The 27,265-nt window shown below is 39.0% G+C and overlaps 1 protein-coding gene across 1 annotated transcript in view; it reads left to right on the top strand.

Annotated features, from left to right (window-relative positions):
* The first annotated feature begins 1,677 nt into the window (after nt 1-1,677).
* The window catches only part of LOC122071184 (serine/threonine-protein phosphatase BSL1), a 26,530-nt gene continuing 942 nt past the window's right edge, over nt 1,678-27,265 (top strand). Inside the window, exons 1-18 of the mRNA XM_042635502.1 lie at nt 1,678-2,432; nt 2,550-2,610; nt 2,723-2,801; nt 2,895-2,974; nt 3,084-3,178; nt 6,520-6,619; nt 9,441-9,510; nt 14,912-15,013; nt 15,299-15,380; nt 15,473-15,643; nt 17,533-17,719; nt 17,817-18,018; nt 18,101-18,271; nt 18,361-18,599; nt 25,721-25,805; nt 25,900-25,998; nt 26,073-26,272; nt 26,391-26,466. Coding sequence (XP_042491436.1) covers nt 2,231-2,432; nt 2,550-2,610; nt 2,723-2,801; nt 2,895-2,974; nt 3,084-3,178; nt 6,520-6,619; nt 9,441-9,510; nt 14,912-15,013; nt 15,299-15,380; nt 15,473-15,643; nt 17,533-17,719; nt 17,817-18,018; nt 18,101-18,271; nt 18,361-18,599; nt 25,721-25,805; nt 25,900-25,998; nt 26,073-26,272; nt 26,391-26,466 — 2,301 coding nt within the window. The 5' untranslated portion in view covers nt 1,678-2,230. The remainder of the gene's footprint in view (nt 2,433-2,549; nt 2,611-2,722; nt 2,802-2,894; nt 2,975-3,083; nt 3,179-6,519; nt 6,620-9,440; nt 9,511-14,911; nt 15,014-15,298; nt 15,381-15,472; nt 15,644-17,532; nt 17,720-17,816; nt 18,019-18,100; nt 18,272-18,360; nt 18,600-25,720; nt 25,806-25,899; nt 25,999-26,072; nt 26,273-26,390; nt 26,467-27,265) is intronic.

Below are 27,265 nucleotides of genomic sequence, written 5' to 3'. Positions count from 1 at the left end.
ACTTGTGTCTGTGCGCAAACCCTTTGCTACCAGACAAAGTTATTTTTCCCTTATTTTTTTTAGGGCGAAAGAATATTACCTGATATAGCTCACGTATACACCAACACCCGCAGCCAATGGGAGGTCTTATGCAAGCATCTTTAGTATGGTCTTTTTATCTTGGCACAGGTACATGCCATTAGCTAGCATTCTTTTTTCTTTTCTTGAAAAAGGATGCTCCCTAGCCTCGCATCCTCTACGCCAATGTGGGGCCAATGAAATGATGCACATGAACATAAAATAGGGGGTTGAAATTTTTTTCAATTCATATGGGGATATCATTTCACCATCCTCAGTGTTTGAGTGCAAGGGCTGCACAAAAAACTAGGAACAGAGAGACTTAAGACCAGGGATTATTTAAAGAAAGGGTATCAATTCCAAGCCCGCACCGGTAGGCCTGATTGAGTCCAACATGTTTATGGCTTGACTTGGATTGGCCTGATTAATAAATGTGTTGAGCTTAAGTGCGGCCCGTTTATAAATAGGTAGTACACGGTGTAAGGGGTAAGCCCGATGTGCCTCTCGATCGGCTCGGCTTGTTTATAAGCCCGACTGTTTATATAGGTATTTTTATTTTTTTGGGATAAATTGGGTATATTGATATTTTTATCAATTATTGACTGTAATTAAGTGTAATATATTTTCAAAATTGTTGATGATTTAACAAAAAAATTAAAGTATCTTAAAATCTAAGAAAAGTGAAGACTATTTCGGTCCGTTTAAAGCTTTATTGGTACATTACCTCGTTTAAGGCCTGATTATAGCCCGATTATCCCGATCAAACCCTACATGACACTGACCTAGATCAACTCATTTCTTAAATAAGTAGGTCATGGTATGAGGACAAGGCCTACTAAGCCCGATCGAGACGACCCAGCCTGGCTACGGACACGCCTCCTCCTTCCCTTAGTCAATTAGTAGAGCGAATTTCTCCCTTGAAAATATCCAATTTGTGAATTATGGAATTCTCTCTTAGAGCTGTGGAACTCATGACTCCATTATAAAGTAGAATTACCAACTTTTACACGAATTTGAAAGTGGATGAGATCGGGTGAGTGGTCTCAGTTGGAGATGGGATTGCACGTGTTTATGGATTGAACGAGATTCAAGTTGGGGAAATGGTTGAATTTGTCAGCGGTGTGAAAGAAATAGTGTTGAATCTTAAGAATGAGAATGTATGTATTATTGTCTTTGGAAGTGATACCACTATCAAAGAAGAAGATCTTGTCAAGCGCATTGGATCTATTGTGGATGTTCTTGCAGGAAAGGCAATGCTAGGGCATGTGGTCGACGCGTTGGGAGTACCTATTGATGGAAGAGGGGCTTTAAGCGATCACAAACGAAGACATGTCGAAGTGAAAGCCCCTGGAATTATTGAACGTAAATCTGAGCACAAACCTACACCCTAATTTAAGGATCGAGTTTCCCACGATAAGGGGTAGATATGTCATTGAAATGTTATTTGAGGAGACCAGAGGACCTACCTCGCGTTATGGAGATTATGAGATTAATCTGTTTTTTTTTTTTATTTCTTCTATTTCTGGATAAAGATCATGAATTTTTGAACATGACAGGAAAAACAGAAAATATTTAAAGGGAAAATGAACTGGAAAAATCTGACACTCGACAGAGGGGGAGGAGAGACTACAAAGTATAAAACGGGTACTTCGGAAGAGAAGTCCAAAGAGTTCGAAGATCTTGTGGGCATGACATGGCATGTATGGGTTTATGGAGACCAATGGCTGCTTCGTCTCTAGTGGTTGACTTTGAAGCTTCTTCGGAACTTTATGAGGAAACCGCCAGACAACCCCTCCACTCCACTCCTCTCCTCTCCTGTCTCTCTCTCTCGTCTTTCAGTTTTCTACTTTTCATTTTCCTGATCTCGTTTCTGTTTAGTAGAGCACGACCCAGATCAGAGAAGAGAATAGTTTTTAATAATTTAGATAGAACAGATGGAACAGAACAAACCCATTTAGAAATTTTAGAATTCAGATCAATCAACAACCAATCGTGGACGAAGGACGGAAGGAGAAGTTCGGTATCGGTTCTCAGCCGAGCCGACTCTCTCTGATCGACTGATCCACTACATTAGATCTCCGCAATTTTCTCTCTCTTAATTCCCCTCTGGACACTTCGCCTCTGTCAACTCTCCCTCTCTCTCTCTCTCTCTTCTGTAACTTCTATTGGCTAAATGGGTTCAAAGCCGTTGCTGCATCCAGCTCCGCCCTACCATGGCCTAGAGACGAGCTGGGACAATGACGAGGATGCGCCTGGTCCACGCTGTGGCCACACTCTCACCGCCGTCGCCGCCACCAAATCTCACGGCACTCGCCTCATTCTCTTTGGGGGTGCCACTACCATCGAGGGTGGCGCCACCTCTGCTGCCGGAATCAGTTACTGATTTTTCTCTCTCTCTCGGTCGCTCGCTACTTCTGTTAGCTTCCTGAGATTTGCCTGATGCTTTATTAGTCAAATAAGCAATTTCGTTATCATCACTTCTCTTTTTGTAGGATTGGAGGGTGTGACCAATTCCGTTCATTCTTATGACATTGTCACCAGGAAATGGACCAGGTATTAAGCTTTGAAGTTTGAATCAGTCCCCCCGGTAGCCAAAATTCTTCTTAAGAATTACAGGAATGTGGTTTTTCTTTTTTTCTTCTAACTTTTTAAAATAATGTTGCAGACTCCGACCTGCCGGAGAGCCGCCTTCTCCGAGGGCTGCTCATGCTGCTGCTGCGGTTGGCACTATGGTTGTTTTTCAGGTGAAAGAAGATAAATCTCCATTGACCTCTGCCTAGTTACGCTTTGCTTTAGTTGGTTCGTTTTGTTTTACTGGGTGGATGCTGTCTTGTCAGGGTGGCATAGGTCCTGCTGGTCATTCCACTGACGATCTTTACGTGCTCGACATGACCAATGATAAATTAAAGTGGCACAGGTTTTAGAGAAGCTTCTTCTTCTTTATCCTTCTTTTACCTGTTTCCCCTCCTAGGTTGTGGACTTTTAGTACTATAGTAATGTTTTATTTTTCTTCTACTTCAATGTAGGGTTGTTGTTCAAGGCCCAGGTCCTGGGCCTCGCTATGGTCACTCTATGGATTTGGTTGCCCAACGGTATCTTGTTACCTTCTCCGGTAATGATGGTGAGGTCATTATAACTTTCCTCCTACTTCCTCCTCTTTGTTTCCTACTTCCTTTTGGAAGGTAATTGATCATCCAGTGTCAGTAGCAGACTCAGAAATTGTAAAATGAATTCATGGGAAATTGAGGTGGTAGTTGTCCTGAGGTCTAATAGGATTGTCCTCGGACTGAATCTTTCAATTGTAAGAGATGCCCTCTCTGCAAGCTCAAAAGATTCTGGAAGTAATACTTGTAACATGATAAATAATTAATGCACTTGGTGTAAACTTGATCTAGCAGCATCACAGGTTGCAAATATTAGTATAGACCTCTTTGTCCAACCAGAAAAAAAAAAAAAAAGATCTTGCCCATGCTTTAGCTGTGTGAACTTCCCTTCTTATGTCAACATATGTAATGTTTTGATGGTAGTGGTCCCCATGGATCCCCTTGAATTTATTAGAATTGTCCTTTTTCTATTGAATCTTATAATCCCAAGAATAAGAGGTATCCAATGTTTTGCCTGTTAGATATTTGTCCATCTGGAAAATAACACAAAGCTTTGTACGTTTGGAAGAATTTCATTTAACTTATCCAAAAGAAAGAAAAAAAGAAGAATGTTTAAATTTATGTTGTGATTGATAATTCATGTAGCATGTTTAGATTATGTTGTTTCATGTAGGAGTATCAACGCAAGGTGTTTATATTAATCCTTGTATTGCCATTTTATGTTGTATATGAGCAGAGACAAATGTGAGACTGTGGAGACTATTAAGTATTAGCAATTATGATGAGGGTAACCGTTTGCATACCATTTAAACACATGCTATTATTCATATTGATTACCGCATCCTGTGAAGATGTTTTATCAGTTGTCCCTCTGAGCTGTGAGTTTAATGTATTAGAGATGAACATTGTTATAGTTGCTGGGTGATCGAGTGTAGCATGAGAAGGGGGTTCAAATAACTAATTCTCTTTAGACTTCAGTGGCTGAATGTGGAAGTTGATCTTGCCATTTCCATTATTTGAGTTTACAAATTGAAAATGATACGTTAATGCTAGCACATAAGTAAAGAAAGGCTTCTGTTTTTGTGAGTTGGGAAGATGTCCATGGACGTTAGTGTATGAGACACTCATACTTTCACTTTCTGGTTGAATATCTCATTCTAACGAGTTGCGGGTTGGGGACTAATTTTAATGGGATTTTAAGCGACAACTGGTGCAATGTCTGGTGAAGGACAGATTAGAAAATTTGTTCCTCATGGTCTGTTTCTGAGATCTGACATTTGATCTCTATTGCCAGTCTGATCTCAATGAGTTGTTTGACTGTTTTCTGGAGAGAAGTCGTGAAGCACATGCATATTTTCCCCAGGTGTGGTTGGGGTTAGTGATGGCTGCAGAACCTTTTTTAGGAGTGTTAAGTGGTGCTTGGACAGGTCTATTAAAGACCAATTCCTAGATCTATATAGCTCAGCAACTAATACAATAGCCTGAGTGGCAGAGTACTTGGGGAGAATAAAACCATCCATATTTGGACTCATACCGTTAAAAGAACTGAGGATGATAAGGGAGCTCCTTTTTGATGAAAATTTATGCATTAACCATTGGGACAGTATTGCAAGTGATGTCGGAAGAGAAGACTGAAGAATTTAGCATTTGGATCATTCAGGTACCTTCCCTTTTAATTCTTAACATGAGGCTCTTTATAGTGCTTGGTCCTCTGACTTCACTGTTACTCAAATCTGAGTGAAAGGAGCAATTGATTAATTCAGTTCCTATGAGCCTTGTCACATGACTGTCTCCTCACAACAATATTGTTTCATATCAAGGGGCTCTTAATTACCAATGTATGCTTCAGGTTCATGGGTAACACCGACTCTGTAACCCACCTGCCCTTTTGCTTTGGAGGTCTGGTATTTTTCTTTCTCGAACTTTGGTGTCAGTTGAGTCATGCTAGGTATTCTTAAAGAGTTCATGAAGGTTGGATCCTGCAGAAGGAGTCAGAAAGGGAGGAAGAATTAAAGACTAACAACATCTGCTATGATCTACTCCTCAGGGTTGGAAAGAGACATAACTTTGATGGGTCATTTTTCTGGGTAGGCATTTGAAAGAGTTTAAAAGAAACAGTTGCTGACATTGGATCTTAGTGGCATTCTTTTTCTGGCTAAGCTTTACTGTTGTCAGTCCCTGCTTTTTAATGTTGGTGGGGTCTTCCCCTAGGACCACAGTTTTTTTTCCTGGTGCAGATAAGTCACTTAAAAGGGTTTATTTTATTGGAAGTAAGCATTGCATTGGGTTATGTAGGTGTTGGGCCTTTGATCCCATGAGTTTTCTTTGTAATAGACCACTTTAATGGGCCTAAAATATGGGTAGGAAGTAGGAAAATGAGATTTACTTCATCAGTTTAGTTAGAGTCCTAATCTTGATATGATTTGTTGCTTTATTTAAGTCACTCATGTTGGAGTCTTAAGTTTATCTTTTAGGACTCCTAATAAGAGTCCAAATATGTCTTTCGTTAGTTAGTGAACAAAGTTAATGTCCTATGTCAAGTGGGTTTCTATTTCCAGTTGTTTCCTATTTTAAGTCCTAGTATATGTTAGAGTCCATAACCTCTATATAAAGAGGCATTGCTGTAACTCAAGACAATTATTATTGAATGAAATTTCTCTTGCTGTTTGCAAAGATTTGCCTGAGATAGGTTGTGTTCATCAGCTGTGAGAGCTGAGGGTGAGAGACCCAGGCTGAGACAGCCATTCCCCTACCTCCATTCTTCCCTTCTTTCTGTCTTCCTCTTCTATCATCATTCTTCATCTATTACTAAGTAAGTACTGTTCTTAATTTATCCTATTAGAACCCTAGTTTCTAGAAGGTTGGACACAAGGTGTTTTTTTGGATTAAGCAATTCAGCCATTTTATTGTCTTGAAATTTTGATCATATGCGTGGAACTCGATTCAAATTTGAGTCAATTCCAATGGTCGGATCTGGAGATATTTTGATAATACCAATTCTGCCCTACCCTCATTAGAACACTGTTTAGGCCTTCCATCTTCCATAACCGATTCTGTTTGTAGGTTCTGATTAAGCTACTGATATTGGATTACACCATATCTGAAATCAATAACTTAATTTCATATTGTGAGCCCTAATTTCTGTGGTTAAATTACTGTTTTACCCCTTCACTAAGTTGTCAGAATTCTTCCATAATCTTAATTCTCTGTTTTCGATCCTGTTTGGTACTGTTTTATTCCTTTAAATCTGTACTACATCATTTCCCTTTTACATAGCTCCCTTTTGAGTGGTTTATCCTTAAGCTTGTTGTTATATGTTATAATCTGTTTAAGGTTTTGAATTTGGTTCTTTTACTAGGGAAGAGAGTTTTATCAGATGCATGGGCTTTGGACACTTCACAGAAACCATATAGATGGCAACGACTCAATCCTGAAGGCGATAGACCTTCTGCTAGAATGTGAGTTTACATACTTATGCTTCACAATTGAAAAGCTGCTCATTTGCTAATGGTTGAACAGTGACTGTGTGTACTTGTTCCTGTCCCGTAATATATGAGCTTCTTGCTGGAAAGTAAAAGATAATATAACTCACAAGCATTTTTACTGGGTGTTTGCACTAGTTACTATGCTGTACTTAAAACCACTATAATTAGAAACCTGATGAGGGAAAAGCTGATTGAGCTGATAAGGGGTCAATGTCCAAAGGGGATGAATATTACCTTTCCCCCTCTCCCCAAACAAGAATGTGGAAGCTGTTCTCAAACTTTGATGGATTCCAGTACTCTACCGATCTAGGGTTTCTTCCATAACCATGAGGGTTGACCATTTGAATTCATACTGCAGTGCTAACCCCGAACAAGTGACATCCAGTGGGAGATCATCTTACAAAAGGATCACAGGGAAAAAAGAACAAACCAGATTAGGAGAAAATGAACCAGTGACATCCAGTGGGAGATCAACCTACGAAAGGATCATAGGGAAAAAAGAACAAACCAGATTAGGAGAAAATTGAATAACTCAACCATAAAAAATCTGATGTGCATAAAATTTGGTAGATTACTGTAATCAGCCAATATAACAAGTATGCGAAAGTTGATCTAAATTTGGACAGATTCAGAGTATGAAGTAATCATACTGGGACTTGGAAAGTTAAACAACTGCAGAATTCAATGGCAGGTCTGTGGGGTTTCAGATCAGAATATAGCAATGTAATAATAGGCAGATAAAGGAGTTAAAACAGCTATTCAGTCAAGAAATCAGAACCAGAAATTATAAAAAAAGAGAACAGATTCAGAAATCTCAGACTTGAAGAATTTTATTTGCAGTAGGATTATAGAGTTCGATTGGAAATATTAGGTTTGAAATCAGAACTAGAAATTGATATGGAGAGAGGAGAGAATTAAAAAAAATCAGAGAATAAATTAGAGAGAATAAGAACAGAGAAGAAGAGAGAGAGAGAGAGAGAGGGGAAAGATCACACCTGATCTCAGAGATAAACAGATCTAGAAGAATGAGGAGGGAGATCAGATCTGGAACTTCGATCCCGCTTGCACATCTCAACAACACCAAAACTCATAGAAAAAACTCATATTTCTTTACTCAAAACTTGTCTAATTGATTTTTTTTTTTTGGGGGGGGGGGTATATATATGTATACCTTTTAAATTTCCTAAACTGACTCATAAAAGGGCTCCTAATCACTCTTTTATGTTGACTTGAAGTAAATAGACTAAAACCTAATCTAGTTCAAACACTTAACTATGATGTAGATCAAAGCATGAGGAAGAAGAGGGTGAACAGAAAATACTGTTCACGAGAACAGTACCCATGAACAGTGCTGGTGCCCCATATGGTCCTTCGAGAAGGCCATCCATTTGTACCCTCAAAGTGGAAGGAAGAATGCTTAAGAGAAAACCTCCTGCAGGCCATCGATCTCAGCAGATTTGGCCAATATATTTGTTTCCTCTTCTTCTTCTTCTTTTTTTTTTTTTTTTTTTGTCATGGTTGACAAGTTAGTTTTATTTGTTAGGAAATATTAGACTAGTAGTAGTTTATATTGTTATATTTTCTTCCTTAGCAAGTAGTCGGGTTTTAGGAAAGATTAGTCTTTGTAGTTTCTAAATTTCAGAAGTTACTTAATTTAGTAGTTTCTTATTTGTAATTCAGTTTGAGAGCCTATGTAAGAAGCATGGATCAATTGTAAGTTTAATCAATGAATGAAAGTTATCTTATGAGCAATGCTAACCCCTAAACCTGAGATAGGTTTGTTTCATCAACGGGGATAGTTGAGGGTGAGAGACCCAAGGCTGAGATAGCCATTCCCCTACCCCCCCTTCTCCTGCGATCTCTTCTCACCCTCTTCCCTTTCTTCTTCTTCTTTTATTTTTTTTCTGATTTATCACTATTGAGAGATTGAGTGGTTGAGTCAAGCCCATTAATGCCCAAGGATCATTGACACACATCCAGCTACATTGCAGAAATCAACAGCAGCAGAATAGAGCTTCTTGGACCAAGAGTCGATCTCTAGATCTCCCTAACCTGAACCCTCTTTAGTTATCCTTTTTAGGATTTTATTGCTGCCACCAAAAGAGGCCTTCGACCATCACAGCTTGGTCTTTGGAAGCCTGTAGATGGAGCTGCAGGAATTCTCCATTCAGCCTGCAAAACCCTAGTCTGTGGCTTATGTGATTTTGATTGGTTTCTTACCTACTTGGTGGGTTCAAAACAAATTTGGAGGATAGTTTGGGATATTATTGGCCACCTTCACCCCAAATTTCAGGCTCCGGTGTGTGAGTTCTCAGTTTTCTCCCATTTCAGCCCAGATTTTCAGATCCTGCCTGGGATTAGGTCCTATGTGATCTAGTCTTACATCAAACTATTAATCTTGTGTACTAACTTTACCTCTCTTTATGGGCTTATAAATTAGGTATATTATAATGAAACCAAAGAAAGTAAAAGGCCCAACCTATAACATAACTACCGAAAGCTTATTTTTAGCCTATTAGACTGCCGCCAACTGCCGCCAACACCTTGTGGCCTTCTCAAGCTTACTTCTAGGCCTCCATATGGGATCAATGTCTAATGCAATTGCATCACTTCAATCTCATTACAGTCATATAGTGGATGGAATGGAGACTTGATGCATTTTCCCTACTTTTGGGTGAAATTGCACTGGAGCTACTTTCAAGGGCTTCTTCAACTATTCTGCATCTATGTAAAAGATTTATGGCCGCCTACCTGATTGTTCAGTTTCTTGGTAAAATTCTGCACTGTTCTGCAGGTATGCAACAGCGAGTGCTCGCTCAGATGGCATGTTCTTGCTCTGTGGTGGAAGAGACTCTACAGGCATGGTATGATCTTATGTTGTTTGGGAATACTCAATTGTTGGTAATGTATTTCATGCATAAGATTGAAGAGGTATTAACTCTATTTTGATCTAGTTGCATGCTTTGCTGCTTAGATGAGCTTTTATTTGCAATTTCTTTTCTTAACTTTATTCTGTGGGTATTGGATTTATTCTTTCCTACTAGACCATTTGGTCATGATTTCTTTCTTTTTCAGCTAGTTTTGTTTGCTTTTAATTGAATCTTTCTCATAATTGATTTTTCTATATGTGGCCTTGTTTTTCCAATATGTGACTCAATGTGCTGCACAGCAATTGGTAAATGAGAATATTTTAGCTACATTGGGTCCAACATTTTTAAGTTCTGTTTGAGTTGTCTGGTGAATTTCAATGAAGTTATCCCTTTATTGAGTCTCCTTTTAGTCTCATTTGGGCATGCTTAGATCTTTTGTTGTTGGATACTAAATATATGAATAGAGAAACAGTACAAAAGGAACCAAATATGGATAGATCTTCCTGGATAGAATATAATAGTTTCTCAATTATTCAAATGTGATCACTGAACCATGTGTATCCCTAAGCCATAACATCAAACCAGAGGAGTGAGCATCACTTTAGTCAATATGGGAAGTGGTCAAAAGTTTGGGTAGTGTTGTTCAAAAGATGAATCTACATAAAATTTGGTGCCTAAGTATAGGAAGTACCCAATTTCTATCTCAAATGTACGATTATTAAGAAAGCGTCCTAAGGATACAAGCACAGTGGTGGAGTTCTATGATACTTTTTATAGGGAAATTTAATCATAAGTCATAACAAGCACAGTTTACAGTTAGCAAATACTTCTCTTTTTTGCACTCTGCAGTCTGCACTATATTGTAGTTGTCAAGGTCACCTAGGTGCCTGCTGCATTTTCCAGAGGTAAGGTGTGCCCAGGCCTTATTGAATTGCATGTATTTTTTCTTATTTTGTTTTTCATGTTGTATGATGTTGATGCTTTTTCTAATTGTTTCATTAGTGTATATATACATTTTGAAAGACTCTCATGCATGTTAATAAATTTTTTTTTCCTAATTGATTCCAATATTTATGAAAATATGGTAGCCAAGAGTATGGTATAAAAATTGAATTTGAAATGTGAACCACATCCAAATCCCTATATCATTTCTCGGTTTTAAAAGGGAGGTGATAACCAAAGATATTTGGTAAATCTTTTGTTTTTTTTGGGTGAAGAAGAGAATATATTACAAAGGGGAAAGAATATACAAGCACCCCCTAGAGATAGAGGAAGAAAAACAAAAGAAAAAGCAAAGCACAACCCTCAGATAGGAGGGACACATCAAACAAAATAAAAGGAAGACTCTAGGCAACAACAATCAGATTGTTCCTTGGGAAATCTATGCACCTAGAAGGAGTAGTTCCAAACATCTTGCTTCTTGCATCGAAGAGGATCGTATCCCAAATCTGTTGGATTGTTCTAGAATTGGCCATCCATCTTTTGAGGTTGCGCTCCATCCAGATGTGGTAAATGGTGGCACTGAAAGCAAGCTTTATGACAATGTTACAACTCAATTTGCTGGCAAAGGTTATGCCAACCCAATTCCATTCTCGATCAAAGGGAAGAATTCTTCTCCTTTGAGCCCAACATTTGGCAAGCAGCCCTTTCCAAAGAGAGAGGGAGAAAGGGGCCAAAGGGCAAGCAAAAAAAAGGTGATCCACATATTTGGCTGAATTTCGGAAAAGGTTGCAAGAGGGGGACTGGTGCCTCCAAATGAGGAAAGCCTTAGTAGGAAGGGATCAGGTCAAGGCTCGCCAGATAGTGAAGTTGTGGTGGGAGATGTGCTTCTTGAACCAGACAATATTGCACCAAGAGGGCTCGAGCCCAAATAAGGTTTGAAGCGGATATGGGAAAAACTGGCTTGAAGAAGTAGACCAAACAACAAGATCACCACTCCTACGGGGCCTTTTGGAATGGCTGACAGAGCCTGTGGAATATCTGGATAAGTCGCCAGTAGTGTGGATGAGAATCGCAGCTGGATGTTAGTGGTCTAACCAAAGGCAGGTATCAGCACCATCATTGATTAGGGATCTAATGACCCCAGAGGCCAGGAATGAGTTTCAAAATCTTTCTTTAGACCCTGGAAGCATCTGAAGGGATAGAGACAGTCTAGATAGAATTATTTCGGAAAGGACTAGAATAAACCTAGTCAATCCAAATTCTTTTGTTTTTGGAAACAAGCTTCTAGATAAGCTTAAGGATCCCTGAAGAGTTAACATCCTTGATTCTTCTCAAACCTAGGCCCCCCTTCTTCTTTGGGGAGGCAGACATAAGCCCAATGGATGGGATGAAGAAAGTTAGAGCATTCGGAACATTTCCATAGGAATGCACACGTGAGGGACTCAAGCTTCTTAGTGGTGGATTTGGGAAGCCCAAAGATACCCGACCAATATATGTAGGAGGATTGGAGCACATATTTAATTAATTCTAGGCGACCTACATAAGAGGAGCTTGCCCCTCAATAATTGCAGCCACTTGCGCATAAGGTTCAAAATAGAGGTGTAGTGATGTGAAGACAACTTGGAGGGAATCAAGGGAAGGCCAAGGGACTTAATTGGGAGGCTGCTAAGGAGAACCCTGATAAGGCCAATATATTGTGGTTTTAGGCCTTGGAAACACCAATCAAGAATAAAAACGACTTCTGGAGGTTGAAGCAGAGCCTGGACATACTTTTAAAGTGGCGCAGACAAGACATGATAGTCTCCGCTGAAGAAGGATGGCTTTGGAGAAGATTGCGAGATCATTTGTGAAGGCCAAATGGGAGATATTGAGAGCCTTGCACTTCGGAAGGAGGGAGATAAGATACTAGTCCGTCTTAGAATGAATACTTCTGGATAGGAACTCAAGAGTATGAATGAAGATAGGGAGATAGGGATACCCCTGCCGAATGCTCATAGAGGAGCCAAAGTATCTAGCAGGACTCCAATTAATGATCACCCCAAGAAGCGGGCTGAATAAAAACATAGGTTGATCTAGTTGACAAAGGCATGGAGGAAGGGCATCTTAAACATCACATATTCAATGATATCCCATCTCAGACAGCCAAAGGATTTATGGATGCCAATCTTCATGAGCATGATAGGCGGGTGGTTTTCCCTCTCAAAGCCTCTAACAACTTCATTGCAAAGAAGGATGTTATTTGACGTGCTTCTACCTGGGATGAATGCAGTTTGGTTGTCATTTGCAAGAGAGTCAACCACAAGCTTCAACCTAGTTTCAATGGTTTTGGTAATGAACTTATAAAGTAGGTTGTGAAGGGAGATTGGCCTGAAATCCACTATGGAGGAAGCACACTCTTTCTTGGGAATAAGGCAGAGGAAAGTGTCATCAACCTCTTCTGCAAGGATTGTAGAAAAAACTAAAGAGGGCCTTGATGAGGTCGCCTTTGATGATGTTCCTGTCAGAGTAGAAGAAATCCATACTAAAGGCTAGAGGCTTTATTAGCCTTATAGAGTCCATGGCAGCGAGAATCTCTTCCTTAGAGGCGAGGGGAGAAGGTTTGAATATATTCAGAAAATAGTTCACAACCACATGCTTGATATCTTCCACTTTAGAAAGGGGAGTCGTCCCTAGCAAGGAGTATGGAAATAGAGTTGACATCGGATCTTGCTCTCATGGATCTGTGGAAGTAACTAGAGTTGGAATTGCCTAGCTCAAGCCACTTGACTCTGGATTTCTACTTTAAGAAATTCTCTTCTTGGAGACTAAAGATTCAAGATTCTTGGAAAGGGGTTTTTCTTCTGCAGCCAAAGAGGAGTTATGCATATCAGGATGGAGCCTCAATTGGATATCTGAAAGCCTTACCCTGCCTTCTGAAACCAAGGAACTGATATTCCAAAAGGTTGAGGAGTTCCAATACTTAAGCACCATCACATTCCTAATCTTCTAGGCAAAGTAAATGAGGGGAGGAGTGAGCTTTGACCGGCTTAGACCAGGCCTCTTGAACAATGCAGAGGAATTCAGCATGAGAAGTCCACATGTCCGAATTTAATTGGCTTTGGACCAAAGGATATATGGGGCTGGATGTGGGGCTATGGTTAGAGATCCTGAAGCATAGAAAATGGCATGAGAGGGGAAGGAGGATGGCCATGCTTTGTGCAGAACCACCCTGTCAAGCTTACAAGTAATTCTGGAATCTTCACTCCTGTTGTTCCAGGTAAATTTCAGGCCATTCCATCTCAAGTCATTCATGCCAATGTCCTCAAGCCTCAAGGCAAGCAGTAAACGTTTCCACTGAATCATCGAGATGCTCACCACCCAATTTTTCATGGCTATGATGGACGACATTAAAGTCACTTACTGGGGCCTAGGGGATAGAATCCACCTGCAAAGCAATGAGACGGAGGTTTTCCCAAAGAGAAGTTCTCTTGATGGCATAGTTGGAGGCATATATTGCAGTAAAAAGGAAACTGGAATTCCTGTGAGGATCAGACATTCACATGAAAAGCTGGAAGATAGTAGACAGAAATGATACCATGATTTTGGCAGGGTATAGTAGACAGAAATGATACCATGATTTTGGCAGGGTCCCAAAGGCACCAAAGATGGCCCTTGGGGTGGTGGGCTAGTTGGTGTAGAAGGACCAAGCCATACTTGGAGGAGAAAAAAATAAATCAAGGCGACACCAAGAAGGCTCCTGGACGCGTAGATGTCACTTTGACAACTTTATGCTCAATGCCCCTAGTCTCATTAGGTGAAGATATATTCTAGGATGACTATATAGGAGCCCAACCAATTGATGACCTATGCAGATCACCTCAACCAATACATCTGACCGGTTACCACCCATTTGAAGAGGCAATTTCCAATCCTTTAGTAACTGCCTCAAACAATGCTGAAATTGAGACAAAAATACTTGTACTAGCTTAGAATACCGGTACAATTTTTACCTCATGATCTATAAACCCATCAATTACCTTCTAGGCTCGGACCATCAAAGGAGCTATGGGGGGGGGGGGGGAGGAATCCACTTGTGCCACATCTGAGGCAGCAGGACATTCAAAGAGGAAACAACTGAAATCAAGTGCCTTAAAATAGTCAATAGTATCCCTCCCACTCACAGTTTTTGACAGTTCCCATAAAGGACATGTAGTTGTCCTAGAAATGTCTGCATATCTTATCAGGGTTTGGCTTGTCGAAGTGCTTGGATGGTATTATTAGCTTACATCATGCGTCCTTTCATGACAATGTAATTCCTTCCTTGAGAATTATGTCGTTATTGGTAAATGAGTTGGCATCCCATTGAAGGTTCACACTTTTAATGTACAATAGGTAAATGATTATTTTCCTATTCATGTTTGCTTAAGTGACGTCTTGTTCTTGTTAAATATTAACTGTATGTTTGCATGTACAGCCGCTGGCAGATGCTTATGGCCTACTCATGCATAGGAATGGTCAGTGGGAATGGACTCTTGCACCTGGTGTGTCTCCTTCGCCAAGGTACCAACATGCTGCGGTAAGTGATAGCTATATACCAAGACCTTTTCCATATTATATCTGTTCCGTGTACTGTATTTTACTGATAATTTGTGGGGGGAAATTCTCCCAAACATTTGGGCTTCTGTACCATCTTTCAGAAAATTCATGAGTGTAGGAATGTATATTGCGTATGATTTTGTATTATTTTTTAACTCCAACCCCCACCACACCCCCCCCCCCCAAAAAAAATCCTGCATTTTAGTTTTTTAGTTTCTTTCCTTTGAATTTCTGTGCCAATGAGCTTGGGACCTCTTCTCAATAGGTCTTTGTTGGAGCTCGATTGCATGTTACTGGAGGCGTTCTTAGGGGTGGAAGGTCAGTAGAAGGTGAAGCAGCTACTTCAGGTACATAATGTGTTTTTTTGGTTTTAATTATTGATATGGTTGTATGAGACATATATCTCATTATATTCCATCTCCCTCTACCCCTTCTCAAGTCTTGGATACTGCTGCTGGAGTATGGTTGGATAGAAATGGGATTGTTACTAATTCTCGCTCTGGTAAGGCCCCAGTTGAGTATGATACTTCATCTGAGCTTATGCGTCGTTGCCGCCATGCAGCTGCATCAGTAGGAGTTCGAATATATGTTTATGGTGGTCTTAAAGGAGGTAATGATTGTGTAGCCTCATATTTCAGTGTTTTTGTTATGTTTGAATGACCTGATCTGCTGAATATCTAAATTTGCAATTCGAATGTGGAAAGTGCTTCTTTTCTATGATTTTAATATATCCTATGATATATCTGACCATATTTTGGCCTTATGGTGATCCAACCATCTGTTCCCATGGTCTAGATGGTGAATCAGTTAAATTTGGGGTTAATTATTTGAGGAATGATTTGTGAACATAATGCAAGCTATGTTGGGAGTTTACTATTTGATGAATGACTTGTGAATATAAATGAAAGCTAAGTGCTTGGCTAGCATGTTCCCAAGCTATCTGTTTGGTCCTGGTTAAAATTCGTATGGTATCATTGAGAATGTTTTATCCATTTTTTAATAGGGGGAACATGGCATACTCTTTAAGATATAGTTGTCTGACTGTCTGGTTTGAACAGTGAGGAAGATATGATCATTTGTTCCAGACAGTTCCGTTACCAGCAAATGCTTCTGTGCACATGGGTGTGTGCTTGTGTGCACATATGTGTGCATGCTTGTTTAAAGACCGCCAAGGTTCTGATTTGGCGGTAAAGCAAGTACATCGGATCTGATGTGAGATATAAAAACTAGGGTGAATTAGGTTATTGTTTTATACGAGAACAATAGAGAATCAAAAAAAGATCTGCTGTGAAAATAGAAAATAGTATGAGAACAATAGAGAATTAAAAAAGAGTTACTGGGAAAATAGAAATATTAAGAAGAAGAACCAAGGCTATCACTCTTTCTGTGTCTAATCATTCACTCTTTTGGTTTCTAAGTAATCATTCTTAGAAGTTGAACGTAATCATACTTTATATTGACAATAGCTCTCCAAAGCAATATCATAATGTTATGCACTCACTGGACTATGACTCCATAAATTAAATTCCAATCATCACCTGATACTCTGCCAATATCTTGAGTTGCAACTTATCGACTTGGATTTGTAAGTCCTCTTAGTTATGAAAGGTAGAACAAGTAAAACTTGCAACAACTTGATCCTACGAACTTGTCCCTTAGCTATGCAAAGGGACTAAAGCAAAACTGCTACTGAACCTGGACCTCAAATTGCAAAATTACTGTCTATGAACCCCGAAATTAAAGGAGTAGAAATAAATTCATCTCTCAATAAAAATCACACACACACACACACACACACACACACACACACACATATATATATATATATATATGGGCGATAGAACTCTGCGGTCTGGTGCAGGAAACGCCAGACCAACAGGCCAATGGGATGGCGTGTGGGAGCATAGTCAGCGCACAAAGCTTGGTGTCACCCTGGTCTTTTTCCGCTAGCACACCAGTCTGGGCATTTCCTGTGCCAGACTGTCAGTTCTCTATTTCCCATATATATATATATATTGGAGTGTCTGAATGACACCTCTATAGGTGTTTCTTGAACTTGACAGTTTGACACCTCCTCTTAATTTCCCCTTGTCTTATTCCCAAAAGGTTTATAAGATAGGAGTAAAAAGGGTTTTCAAAAATAAGTTGAAAGTGATATATCATTATGTCATTGTCATGCAAGTACACATGTAAAATTGCACTATTACCCTCATTGGAAAAAAATGTGTTATACCAAAAGGGCAAAAAAGTAAGGTTAAAAAATTTGACACTTTAAAGTGTGTCAATAAGAAAAAAATCTGTATGAATATTTTATCAATATATGGGTACAGATTCCACCCCCCCCCCCGGCTGGTGTTGTGTTGACATCAAGATTGGACATGTATCATACAATCTTCGGTAATTCATGCAACATCTACATTCTGTTTCTGTAGTTCTTTTGTACATTTCAACTCCTATTTCTTGTTCTGTGGCCTAAAGTATTTGGGTTCTGTGCTGTAGATATGTTACTTGACGACCTTGTTATCGCCGAAAATTCACCGTTTCAATCTGACCTTAAGTCGCCTATATTAAATTCTGAGAGAGTATCAACTATGAGTAGTTCTAAAACAAATCAATCATGTGCTAGTTCTTATGTGCTACCAACTTCAGATGGAAGGCTGGAGGTCCCTTCACTTGGTGGCTCAAGGTTAATATTCTGTAACTCACGCTGCTTAGTTATTGGCATTATCTCAGTTCAAAGTTCAGTCTTGCAAAAGGTGAGTGAAAGTTTTCATCTTTGCCAGCGTGGACAAGAAATCTATGGACAAGCTGGTGGAGGCTTCAGCAGCTGAAGCTGAAGCAGTTAGTGCTGTCTGGGAAGCTATGAAGGCAGCCTCTACTGTACCTGTAGAAGAAGCATCCGTGTCAGATCATAGCTTGCATGTCCCAGAAACCTCCTCAGATGGTAGTGATAGCGAGGGAGATGTTCGTCTTCACTCTAGAGCTGTATGTGTCATGGCTTCCCTTTTGTATAACTGGGTTCCTATCAACTTAAAGTTACATGTACATAATGATTCTGATGTTACAGGTTGTAGTTGCCAAAGAGGCGGTTGGGAACTTGGGGGGATTGGTTAGGCAGCTGTCCTTGGATATGTTTGAAAATGAGAGCAGACGAATGATCCCCTTAAATAGTGACCCATCATGTACCCCGAAAAAGTTCTTCACTAGACAGAAGTCACCCCAAGGCTTGCATAAGAAGGCAAGGATTATTAGATTTCTACCTTTATGTTTTTATTCAATTTATACAAGAGTTTCATTCAATGTACATTTGTGGTTTTTCTTGCCCAGATTATTTCTACATTGCTCAGGCCACGAAACTGGAAAGCTCCTGCCAATAGAAATTTTTTTCTGGATTCCTATGAAGTGGGTGAGCTTTGTTATGCTGCTGAGCAGATATTCATGCAGGAGCCAACAGTTTTGCAGTTAAAGGCTCCAGTGAAAATATTTGGTGATCTTCATGGACAGTTTGGTGACTTGATGCGCTTATTTGATGAATATGGATTTCCGTCAACTGCTGGAGACATAACGTAAGTAGCAGGTTTGGGCACATAGTAGTTTCTTGATTTTGTATGTATACATGCAAAGCCAAATTGGGAACTGACAGAATATCTGTGAAAACTTTAGCTATCCTAAAGATAGCCACAAACCTGTTAAAACAGATTTGGAAACAAACGACAGGGACAGAATCACAGTGATTTAATACTTGGTAGAAACAGAACCAGAATTGCATGATATAAGGAAAAAATAATCCGATGGGTCTGAAAATTTAATATAAGGTTATTTCCTGATATAAGGAAGAAAGAAAGGAAGTATATGACTTTGGAATCACCACCAAAGCCTGTGGATTGGAATCACGATTAAACCCTACCTTGGAATCACCACCAAGGGCTGGAGCTGCTTCACCACAGTCTAAGGACAGCTTCACCATTGAGCAAAAGAGGGGAAAACCCAATTTCTCAGTGACTCAAATCGTAGTGCATGTGTTCTCCTAGCATGTGTTTATAAAATTAGAGGTTGTGTCACAAGAATAGCAAGTCTTGACAACTAAGTATCGTACAAAATAGCAAGTCTAGAAAAAGGAAAGAAACAAAAAATAGTAATTACCAAGTAGTTATAGACTAAAAAATAAGACCCATTACAAAAATTTGAAACTAAAATAGTACTAAATCTAACAAAATATTCCAACAGTCTTCTGAATAAAGAAATTTTATAGATAATATGATGCAGATTAAATATAGAATTAAGCTTTGGGATGGGTTATATATGTGTTGGACCTTTAGTTACTTGAGTTTTCTTTGTAATGGGCCACTTTGATGAGCCTTTGTTATGGGTATAGGCTAGGTAGACAGGATTAGTTAAGTTAATGTATTTATTTCTTTATGCACTTGATATTTAATTAGCCTGGATTAGGAGTTTATAAGTCCAGTCCTGTTTTGAGTCCTATATTCTTTGTTATTTCAGTTTCCTAGTCAGTTTAGGTTTTCCATAGTTAAGGATTGAGTTTGGCATTTCCTTTGTAGTGTTTAAGTTACTTCAAATCCTATTGGATTGCATCTGAATTTTCCTTTGAATTAAGACCTTGTCAACTGGTTACTGTTTTGAGTCTTTTCAAATACAGTACTACATAATAATATCCTCCACAAAAATCACATGGGGCACATGCAAATCTTCATATAATCTTCTAGAATATCCTCCATGCAAATCTCCTCCAAATCTTCTGAAACGAATAATAAACGCCAAAATAGAAGCTAACTACTTAATCCCGTATAGGACTCAAATCCCTGATATTTGGGCTATAGGATTGGCCTATTACAATAGTAAACCTAAAAATACTAAGCTCATGGCCCATATAACCGATTAGACACCCAAATTAAGCCTAACATAAACAAAAGTTGAATCATAAGTTCAGTTGGACCCAATAAACTAGACCAAACATAAAACAACATGCCCATGTTTTGCATGCTGGAACTCTGCATCAGTAGGGAAAATACAAATAATACAGATTCATACATGCTAGGTTTGGAAGTTGATCCAGGGGGTTATGGACTGCCCCTATTAGGGCTGTAAACATGTAGGCTAAGTGACGCGAAGATGGGTTCTAAACCCCCAATTTTGGTTTGCTATATGTATATATATAAGTGTATTTAGAACTTGACGCCTCTTGATTGCCCCTTGTCTTATTCCAAAAAGTTCCTGTGTCAGATAGAAATAGGGTTATTAAAAATAATTTGAAAGTGACTTATCATTATGTCATTTATCAAAATTATCATCATTTTGCAAATTTTTTTATTATACTTGTGAAATGGCTGGCTTTACCCTCATTAAAAAAAAAATGAGTGCTTAAAAGGGCAAAAAAAGTAAGGTTTAGAAAATTATGAAACCAGGTGGTCTGGTGGTAATGCAAAGACAAGACTTGGATCCAAACTTAAATTTCACAGCACAGATGGAACTCAAGGGCAGGAAACCTAAGGATCAGGTCGCCCTAGGGTAGTGAATGACTGGCCAAAATATTAGGGAGAGAACAGGAGCAAAGTGGGAGACTAAACCCAAATCGTGGGTGGCTATAAATACTGCTAGAACAGGATAACTCAATTATAGTTAACAAACAAAAAACAAGAAGAAGAAATAGAAAAAGGACAAAGGAGACCTTAGACTGTAGCAATATGGAGGAGAAAACAGAAAAGAAATACAATAGGGAAGAAAATTTATTTACTACGTGTAGGGTTAGTTTAGGATTGCTGTTTTTGATGTATTGTATTGTAGGGGTATAACTACTTTGTTTTATTATAACCAAGGTAGACCTATCCCTTCAGTTATTTTTATTATATATAAATACATTTCTCACTGTAGGGCTTGTAAACCTAACCGCAAGCTCTTCTCTCTCTCTCTCTCTCTCTCTCTCTCCTCCTTCCTCTTCCATGCGTATGTGCTGGTTCTAGTTTTGGTATTGCAACATGGTATCAGAGTATTAAGCTCCTGATGCCCTATGGTAGGTGCTGGTACTAGTGCTTTTTAATTGATTATGCTCTGAGAGTCCTTTTAGGGTTTCTCCATTGTGGTTTATAGGAACATTGATGCAGATACGACTGCCTTTACCTGGTTGGTCCAGCATGACCGATTTTGGAAGCCAAGAGCCAAGAAGAACCAGTCCAGCCCAGGGTTTTGGTTCAACAAGGGATGAAAATAAAATTAGTAGTTATTTAGTATTTTATTTCATGCCTTTTATTTTTCAGATTTGAATGTAGGAGCAAGGATTAAAGTATCGGTATCGGTCACCGTATCGGTCGACCAAAATTAAGATACGTATCGGAGGGTATCGTATCGTGTCGGAGATACGCTAAGATAAACATAAATGGATATAAAACACATTTTTAAATACTTTTGCATAAAAAAATTGTTAAAAAAAGCTATTGATAACATGTATTATGCATAAACACTAAATTGAGGGTATCGCACTAAGAATTCAAGGTTTGTAGTTGTCCCATAAATGTAAAATCATTATTCCCAATCTTGATTTCCACTTTAGTTAGAGAGAAATATGATTGACAGCAATTTTGGAACAAAAACCCCTCAAAAAATCATGTTTTCTGAAAAAATACCCATCTTGGCCATTATATGACTGTAGCGTACTGTATCAGTACATACCGATATGTACCGATATTCACCGATACATACTGATCGATACATATCGATACTCACTGATATGTATTGATACTCATCGATACGTACCGATCGATACATACAAATACTCACCGATACATACCGAAACGTATATTTCACCTCGATTTTATATTTTTCATAGAGTATCAGTATGTATCGATAGTGTATTGGTGCATATCGGTATGTATCGTAGGATATATCGATACTAAAGGATTTTAAAAATTTTATGTATCGTATCGTATCGGTATCGGAGATACTTTAAACCATGTGTAGGAGTTAGGATTTATTTCCTTGCATTAGTTTCCTTTTATAGTTGTTTCCTAGTTTAGGCTAGTTTCCAGTTCAATTAAGCTTCTAATTCTATGTCTTTACTTTCCTATATATTGATTGTAACCGATGGACAAAATAGAGTGATTTTGGTTATTGAATGAAGATGTTGAGTTTGTGCACCAATGAAGTGTGTGATTTCCCCCTTTCCCCTCTCTACTCTTATTTCCCCTTTCTTCCCTAAGGTTTTCCATCAACTTGGTATCAGAGCCGAAGATCCCTATTCCCCTTCTTCCTTTCATCTTCTTCCCTTCCCATTCTCTATCTAGGTTCTACCGTGATTGAGAACACCAAAAAAAAAAAATCCCAAAAAACCTGCTGAAACCTAGTCCTAATCCCTCCTTTTTCCCCTCCCTTTGATTCCTAAACAGGAGAACCCCCACCGCCTCCTCTTTCCTTTTTCCACCAGCATCAATTGAAAAAAAAAAAAAGAGGAGAAGACGAAGAGAAGCAGCACCGATAGAAAACAAAAGAAAAAAAGGAGTAGCGCAATTGATCCCTCCCCTTCCTTAGGGTTCTGCCAAGTAAAAAAAAAAATTAAAAGAGCAGAATCAGAAGAGAATCAGAATACAGAAGAAGAACAGAAGAAGAGGAGCAGAGAAGAAAAGAATAAAAGAATAAAAGAATAAAAGAAGAAGAGAAGTCGAGAAGAGAGAGAGACATGAAACCCATACCTGTTTGCAACTCTTCCAAAGGTCGCCCTCCCCACTCGGCTTCCATCGAAGCCACGCTGCTCCCTCGATCTTCTATTGATGGAGAAACCTGCTGAGAACTATCGCTGCTGGTTTCATCTCCAAGGAGAGAACTCCATCGTCGGTTTACAGTGAAACCCCCAACCCACGATCTCCATTTTTCCTTCTTTTTTTTTAAAATTCTTTTGAACTTCCAGTATTACCCCTCTAATCTCCCCTTATCCCTAGTTGTCCTTTTTCCACTTGCATCCAAATATACCCTTGCCATACGTAATATATTGTGATTTTCAGATATTACGTTACTGCCATTCCTCTTTAAGTTTCCATCTATTTACTATATTTCCATTACTCTTTGAGTGTTATTTTGTTAATCATCACCATGGTAGCCAATAGTGAAGTTCAAAAACTGAACTGCTATAAGGGAGAAACTGATGCAAAATTTGAAGCTATTATGACAATGATGGAATCCATGCAAGTTTCTATTGATCGTTTGGTGGCAACAGATAAAGGAAAAAGTCTCATCCAGTTTGGGGATTCTTCCAACACCACTCCACAAGATCCGTCACTACCACTACCACCACCGCCACCACATCATACACCACCACCTCCTTCACCACCATATGGTACTGGTAGATATGATGATGGAGCAGAACGGGCAGCAAGGTTGGATGTCCTTGATTTTTATGGAGACAACAATCCAGAACTGTACCTTGACTGGATTCATAGCTTGGTGATTTTTTCAGATGGTATGGGTTGACTGAGGCCCGAAAGATTCTATTTGCAAAGCCAAACTTAGGCACGGCCTGAGTCTGGTGGATCAAGCAACAACAACAAAACTGAACCCGAGGCATTAGCTTAGTCACTACTTGGGCTGAAATGCATAAAGTCATGAACCGGAGATTCTTGCCTTTTGATTACAAGCAACGCCTGATCTCAGGTTTGCACAGTTGAAACAGGAGAATTTGACTGTTGAAGAATATGTTGCGTGATTTTATTATTTGGCAACTCGTTCTGATTTTGAGTGGGATGAAGAAGTATTAGTAGCACAATTTCGTAATGGTTTGCACCCTCAACTTAGTGCTACCCTTGCATCTAGTCAAATGCTTACTATGGAAGACGTCATGCAAGTAGCGTATCAAGGTGAGGAAAGTTTGAAACGCCTACACAATCAGAGAAATTTTGTAGATACTTTTCCTTGAGGTACTAGTTCCATTGTGTAACAACCTCCTACCCAAGAAAGGTCATCTAGCAAACCACAGGCTAGTGCTATATCTATGGCCTCTTCAGACCTAGTCGGCCATATTCTCCACCTCGACATGTTTTTGAAATGTCATCTTCACGGCCGACTCCTCCATACTCACCCCTCAGTGTGGTTTAGATAAACCTTCTAATTCTTCAAAATTTACAGTTCGGTGCTACTCATGCAATGGATTTGGACACATTAGTGCTCAATGTCCCAGCCGTTTGGTTGCTTTTATTGATAAGGATTCTCCTATACCATATATAACCGAAGAGCAACTTGGTTTTGACAGTTGATTTAAGAGAAGAGCGTGCGCCAGGTGAAGTCAATGACACTCAGTGATGAAGACCAACATTCTTTTTATGTCATTCGTCATGTGTTGACCACTCAGAAAGCCACTGATAATGAAGATTGATGCCACAGTAGTATTTTCCAGACTCTTGTGAAGTGCAATGACCAGTTGTTAACCTTGGTCATTGATGGAAGTAGTTGCACTAATATTGTCTTTAAAGATGCTGTTCGTAAGCTGGGATTGAAGACAGAGCCACATCCAAATCCCTACAAGGTTGCTTGGGTGAACAATACTAATCTCAAAATCACAGATTAGTGTTTGGTCACATATTCTATTGGTGGATTTAAGGATGCAGTCCAATGTGACATCCTCCCTCTGAAGGTGTGTCATATCCTTCTTGGTCGATCTTGGTTGTTTGACAATAAAGTACAGCATTGTGGCTATGCCAATACCTATGCTTTCAAGTATGCCAACAAGACTATGAAGTTTCATCCTGCTAAAGATCTCCCTGAAATTAAGCTTAAGAAGATGGTGGGATTGTTCCTCATTCAGCGTATTCCTTCAAACAGTCTCCTCGGTCCTTTTCCTAACTCGACGGATTTGAGTTCTTTTCAGAGGAGAAAAGTTGATGCAGATACGGCTGCCCTTTTCTGGTTGGACCAGCATAACCAGCTTTGGAAGCCAAGAGCCAAGAAGAACCGGTCCAGCCCAGGTTTTTGGTTCAACAAGGGTTGGAGATAAAATTAGTAGTTATTTAGTATTTTATTTCATGCCTTTTATTTTCCAGATTTGAATGTAGGAGTTAGGATTTATTTCCTTGCATTGGTTTCCTTTTATGGTTGTTTCCTAGTTTAGGCTAGTTTCCGTTTCAGTTAAGCTTCTAATTATATGTTTTTACTTTCCTATATATTGACTGTAACTGATGGACAAAAGAGAGTGATTTTGATTATTAAATGAAGATGTTGAGTTTGTGCACCAGTGAAGTGTGTGATTTCCCTTCTTCCCCCTCTACTCTTATTTCCCCTTTCTTCCCTAAGGTTTCCATCAAACATGTGCTGTATTTCTGTCCTGAAACCCTAGTTGATGAACTATTTTTCTAGGGTTTCCTATGGTTTCGAAGTCATTCTTTGGATGGACTGCTCTTGATGCCCTTATTGGTGGATATGTTATACAGAAGAAAGAAATTATAGACACTAATACCAACAAACACAACCAAAAACACGAAGAGAAATAAGTAAGAACGTAAAATGGGGAAATTCGCTTTAGCAGCTGCCTTGGCTGCAGAGGAAAGGCCTCATATTTTTGTGTGTGATTATTATTTATGTTATAACAGAGTGTGTTGGCTGTCTGTCCCAATGTCATAATTTTTTTTAAAGAAAATTAATCTTGTATACCTTCTAGATTGTTGTCTAACCATGTGAGCTTCAATTTTGTCAGTTATATTGACTATTTATTCCTGGGGGATTATGTTGATCGTGGACAGCACAGTCTTGAAACAATAACCTTGCTTCTTGCTCTCAAGGTACGCTTCTGCTTCAAAATGAACCTACTGAAAATGTTACCCTTGTTCTATCAATACTTCCATTAACTACATTGGCTTTCTTTTGATTGTCCAGATTGAGTATCCTGAGAATGTACATTTGATCCGAGGAAACCATGAGGCTGCTGACATTAATGCTCTCTTTGGTTTTCGAATCGAATGCATTGAGAGGATGGTATTAATGAGATACTCACGCCTTTCTTAGTTGAAACAGAAAAGCTAGTATGACTGAAACAGTTGTCTTTGTAGGGCGAGAATGATGGAATATGGGCATGGAATCGGTTCAATCAGCTTTTTAACTTTCTCCCACTTGCTGCACTCATCGAGAAGAAAATTATTTGCATGCATGGTGGGATTGGAAGGTCAATACACTCTGTGGAGCAAGTAGAGAAACTTGAAAGGCCCATTACAATGGATGCCGGATCCATCATTCTCATGGACCTTCTATGGTATATTTACAATAATTTAGTTCACCTATGTATTGTTAATCATGTTTATCTTATATGTATATATATATATATATATACACACACATATCTTAGTCCAGCTGGATGGTGTTACTTGCAGGTCTGATCCTACAGAGAATGATAGTATAGAGGGTTTGAGACCAAATGCTAGGGGCCCTGGTCTTGTTACTTTTGGGGTATGTATCAACTGCATCAGGAACTCATCTATGCAATGCTTCTCTTTTCTATTCTATCAATTTATGTTACATGCATGGCTGGATTTCTTCCAAATTCTTTCTTGAGTGGAAAATTGTTGCACTTGCAATCTTCTCTGGTGCGTGTGAGTTTATAATGCTAAAATAAGTAGGCTAAACATTAGAATTGCAATGAGGTGTTCGTATGGTTTAATATCCTTAGACCAATAAGTGTGTTAATGGTTTGGAGTAATTTTGTGTTCATGGTTATCAAGGATTAAAGTATCGGTATCGGTCGTCGTATCGGTAGGCCAAAATTAAGATACGTATCGGAGGGTATCATATCGTAACGGAGATACGCTAAAGATACGCACATAAATGGATAGGAAACACTTTTTTATACACATTTGCATAAAAAAATAGTTAAAAAAAGTTATATATAACATGTATTATGCATAAACAGTAAATTGAGAGTATCGCACTAAGAATCCAAGGTTTGTAATTGTCCCATAAATGTAAAATCCTTGTTCCCAACCTTGATTTCCACTTTAGTTAGAGAGAAAAATGGTTGGCAGCAACTTTGGAACAAAAACACCTCAAAAGATTATGTTTTTCTAAAAAATTACCCATTTTGGCCATTTTATGACCGTATCGGTACGTATCGGTGTGTATCGGTCGATACATACCGATTCGCACCGATACGTACCGAAACGTACATTTCACTTCAATTTTGAATTTTTCACAGAGTATCGGTACGTATCGGTGCGTATCGGTGCGTATCGGTGGTGTATCGGTGCGTTTC

Source organism: Macadamia integrifolia, unplaced genomic scaffold, assembly GCF_013358625.1.
Source record: "Macadamia integrifolia cultivar HAES 741 unplaced genomic scaffold, SCU_Mint_v3 scaffold_190A, whole genome shotgun sequence".
NCBI classification, from domain to species: Eukaryota; Viridiplantae; Streptophyta; class Magnoliopsida; order Proteales; family Proteaceae; genus Macadamia; species Macadamia integrifolia.
The sequence above is the reverse complement of the archived record's forward strand: the minus strand, read 5'-3'. Positions and strand labels throughout refer to the sequence as shown.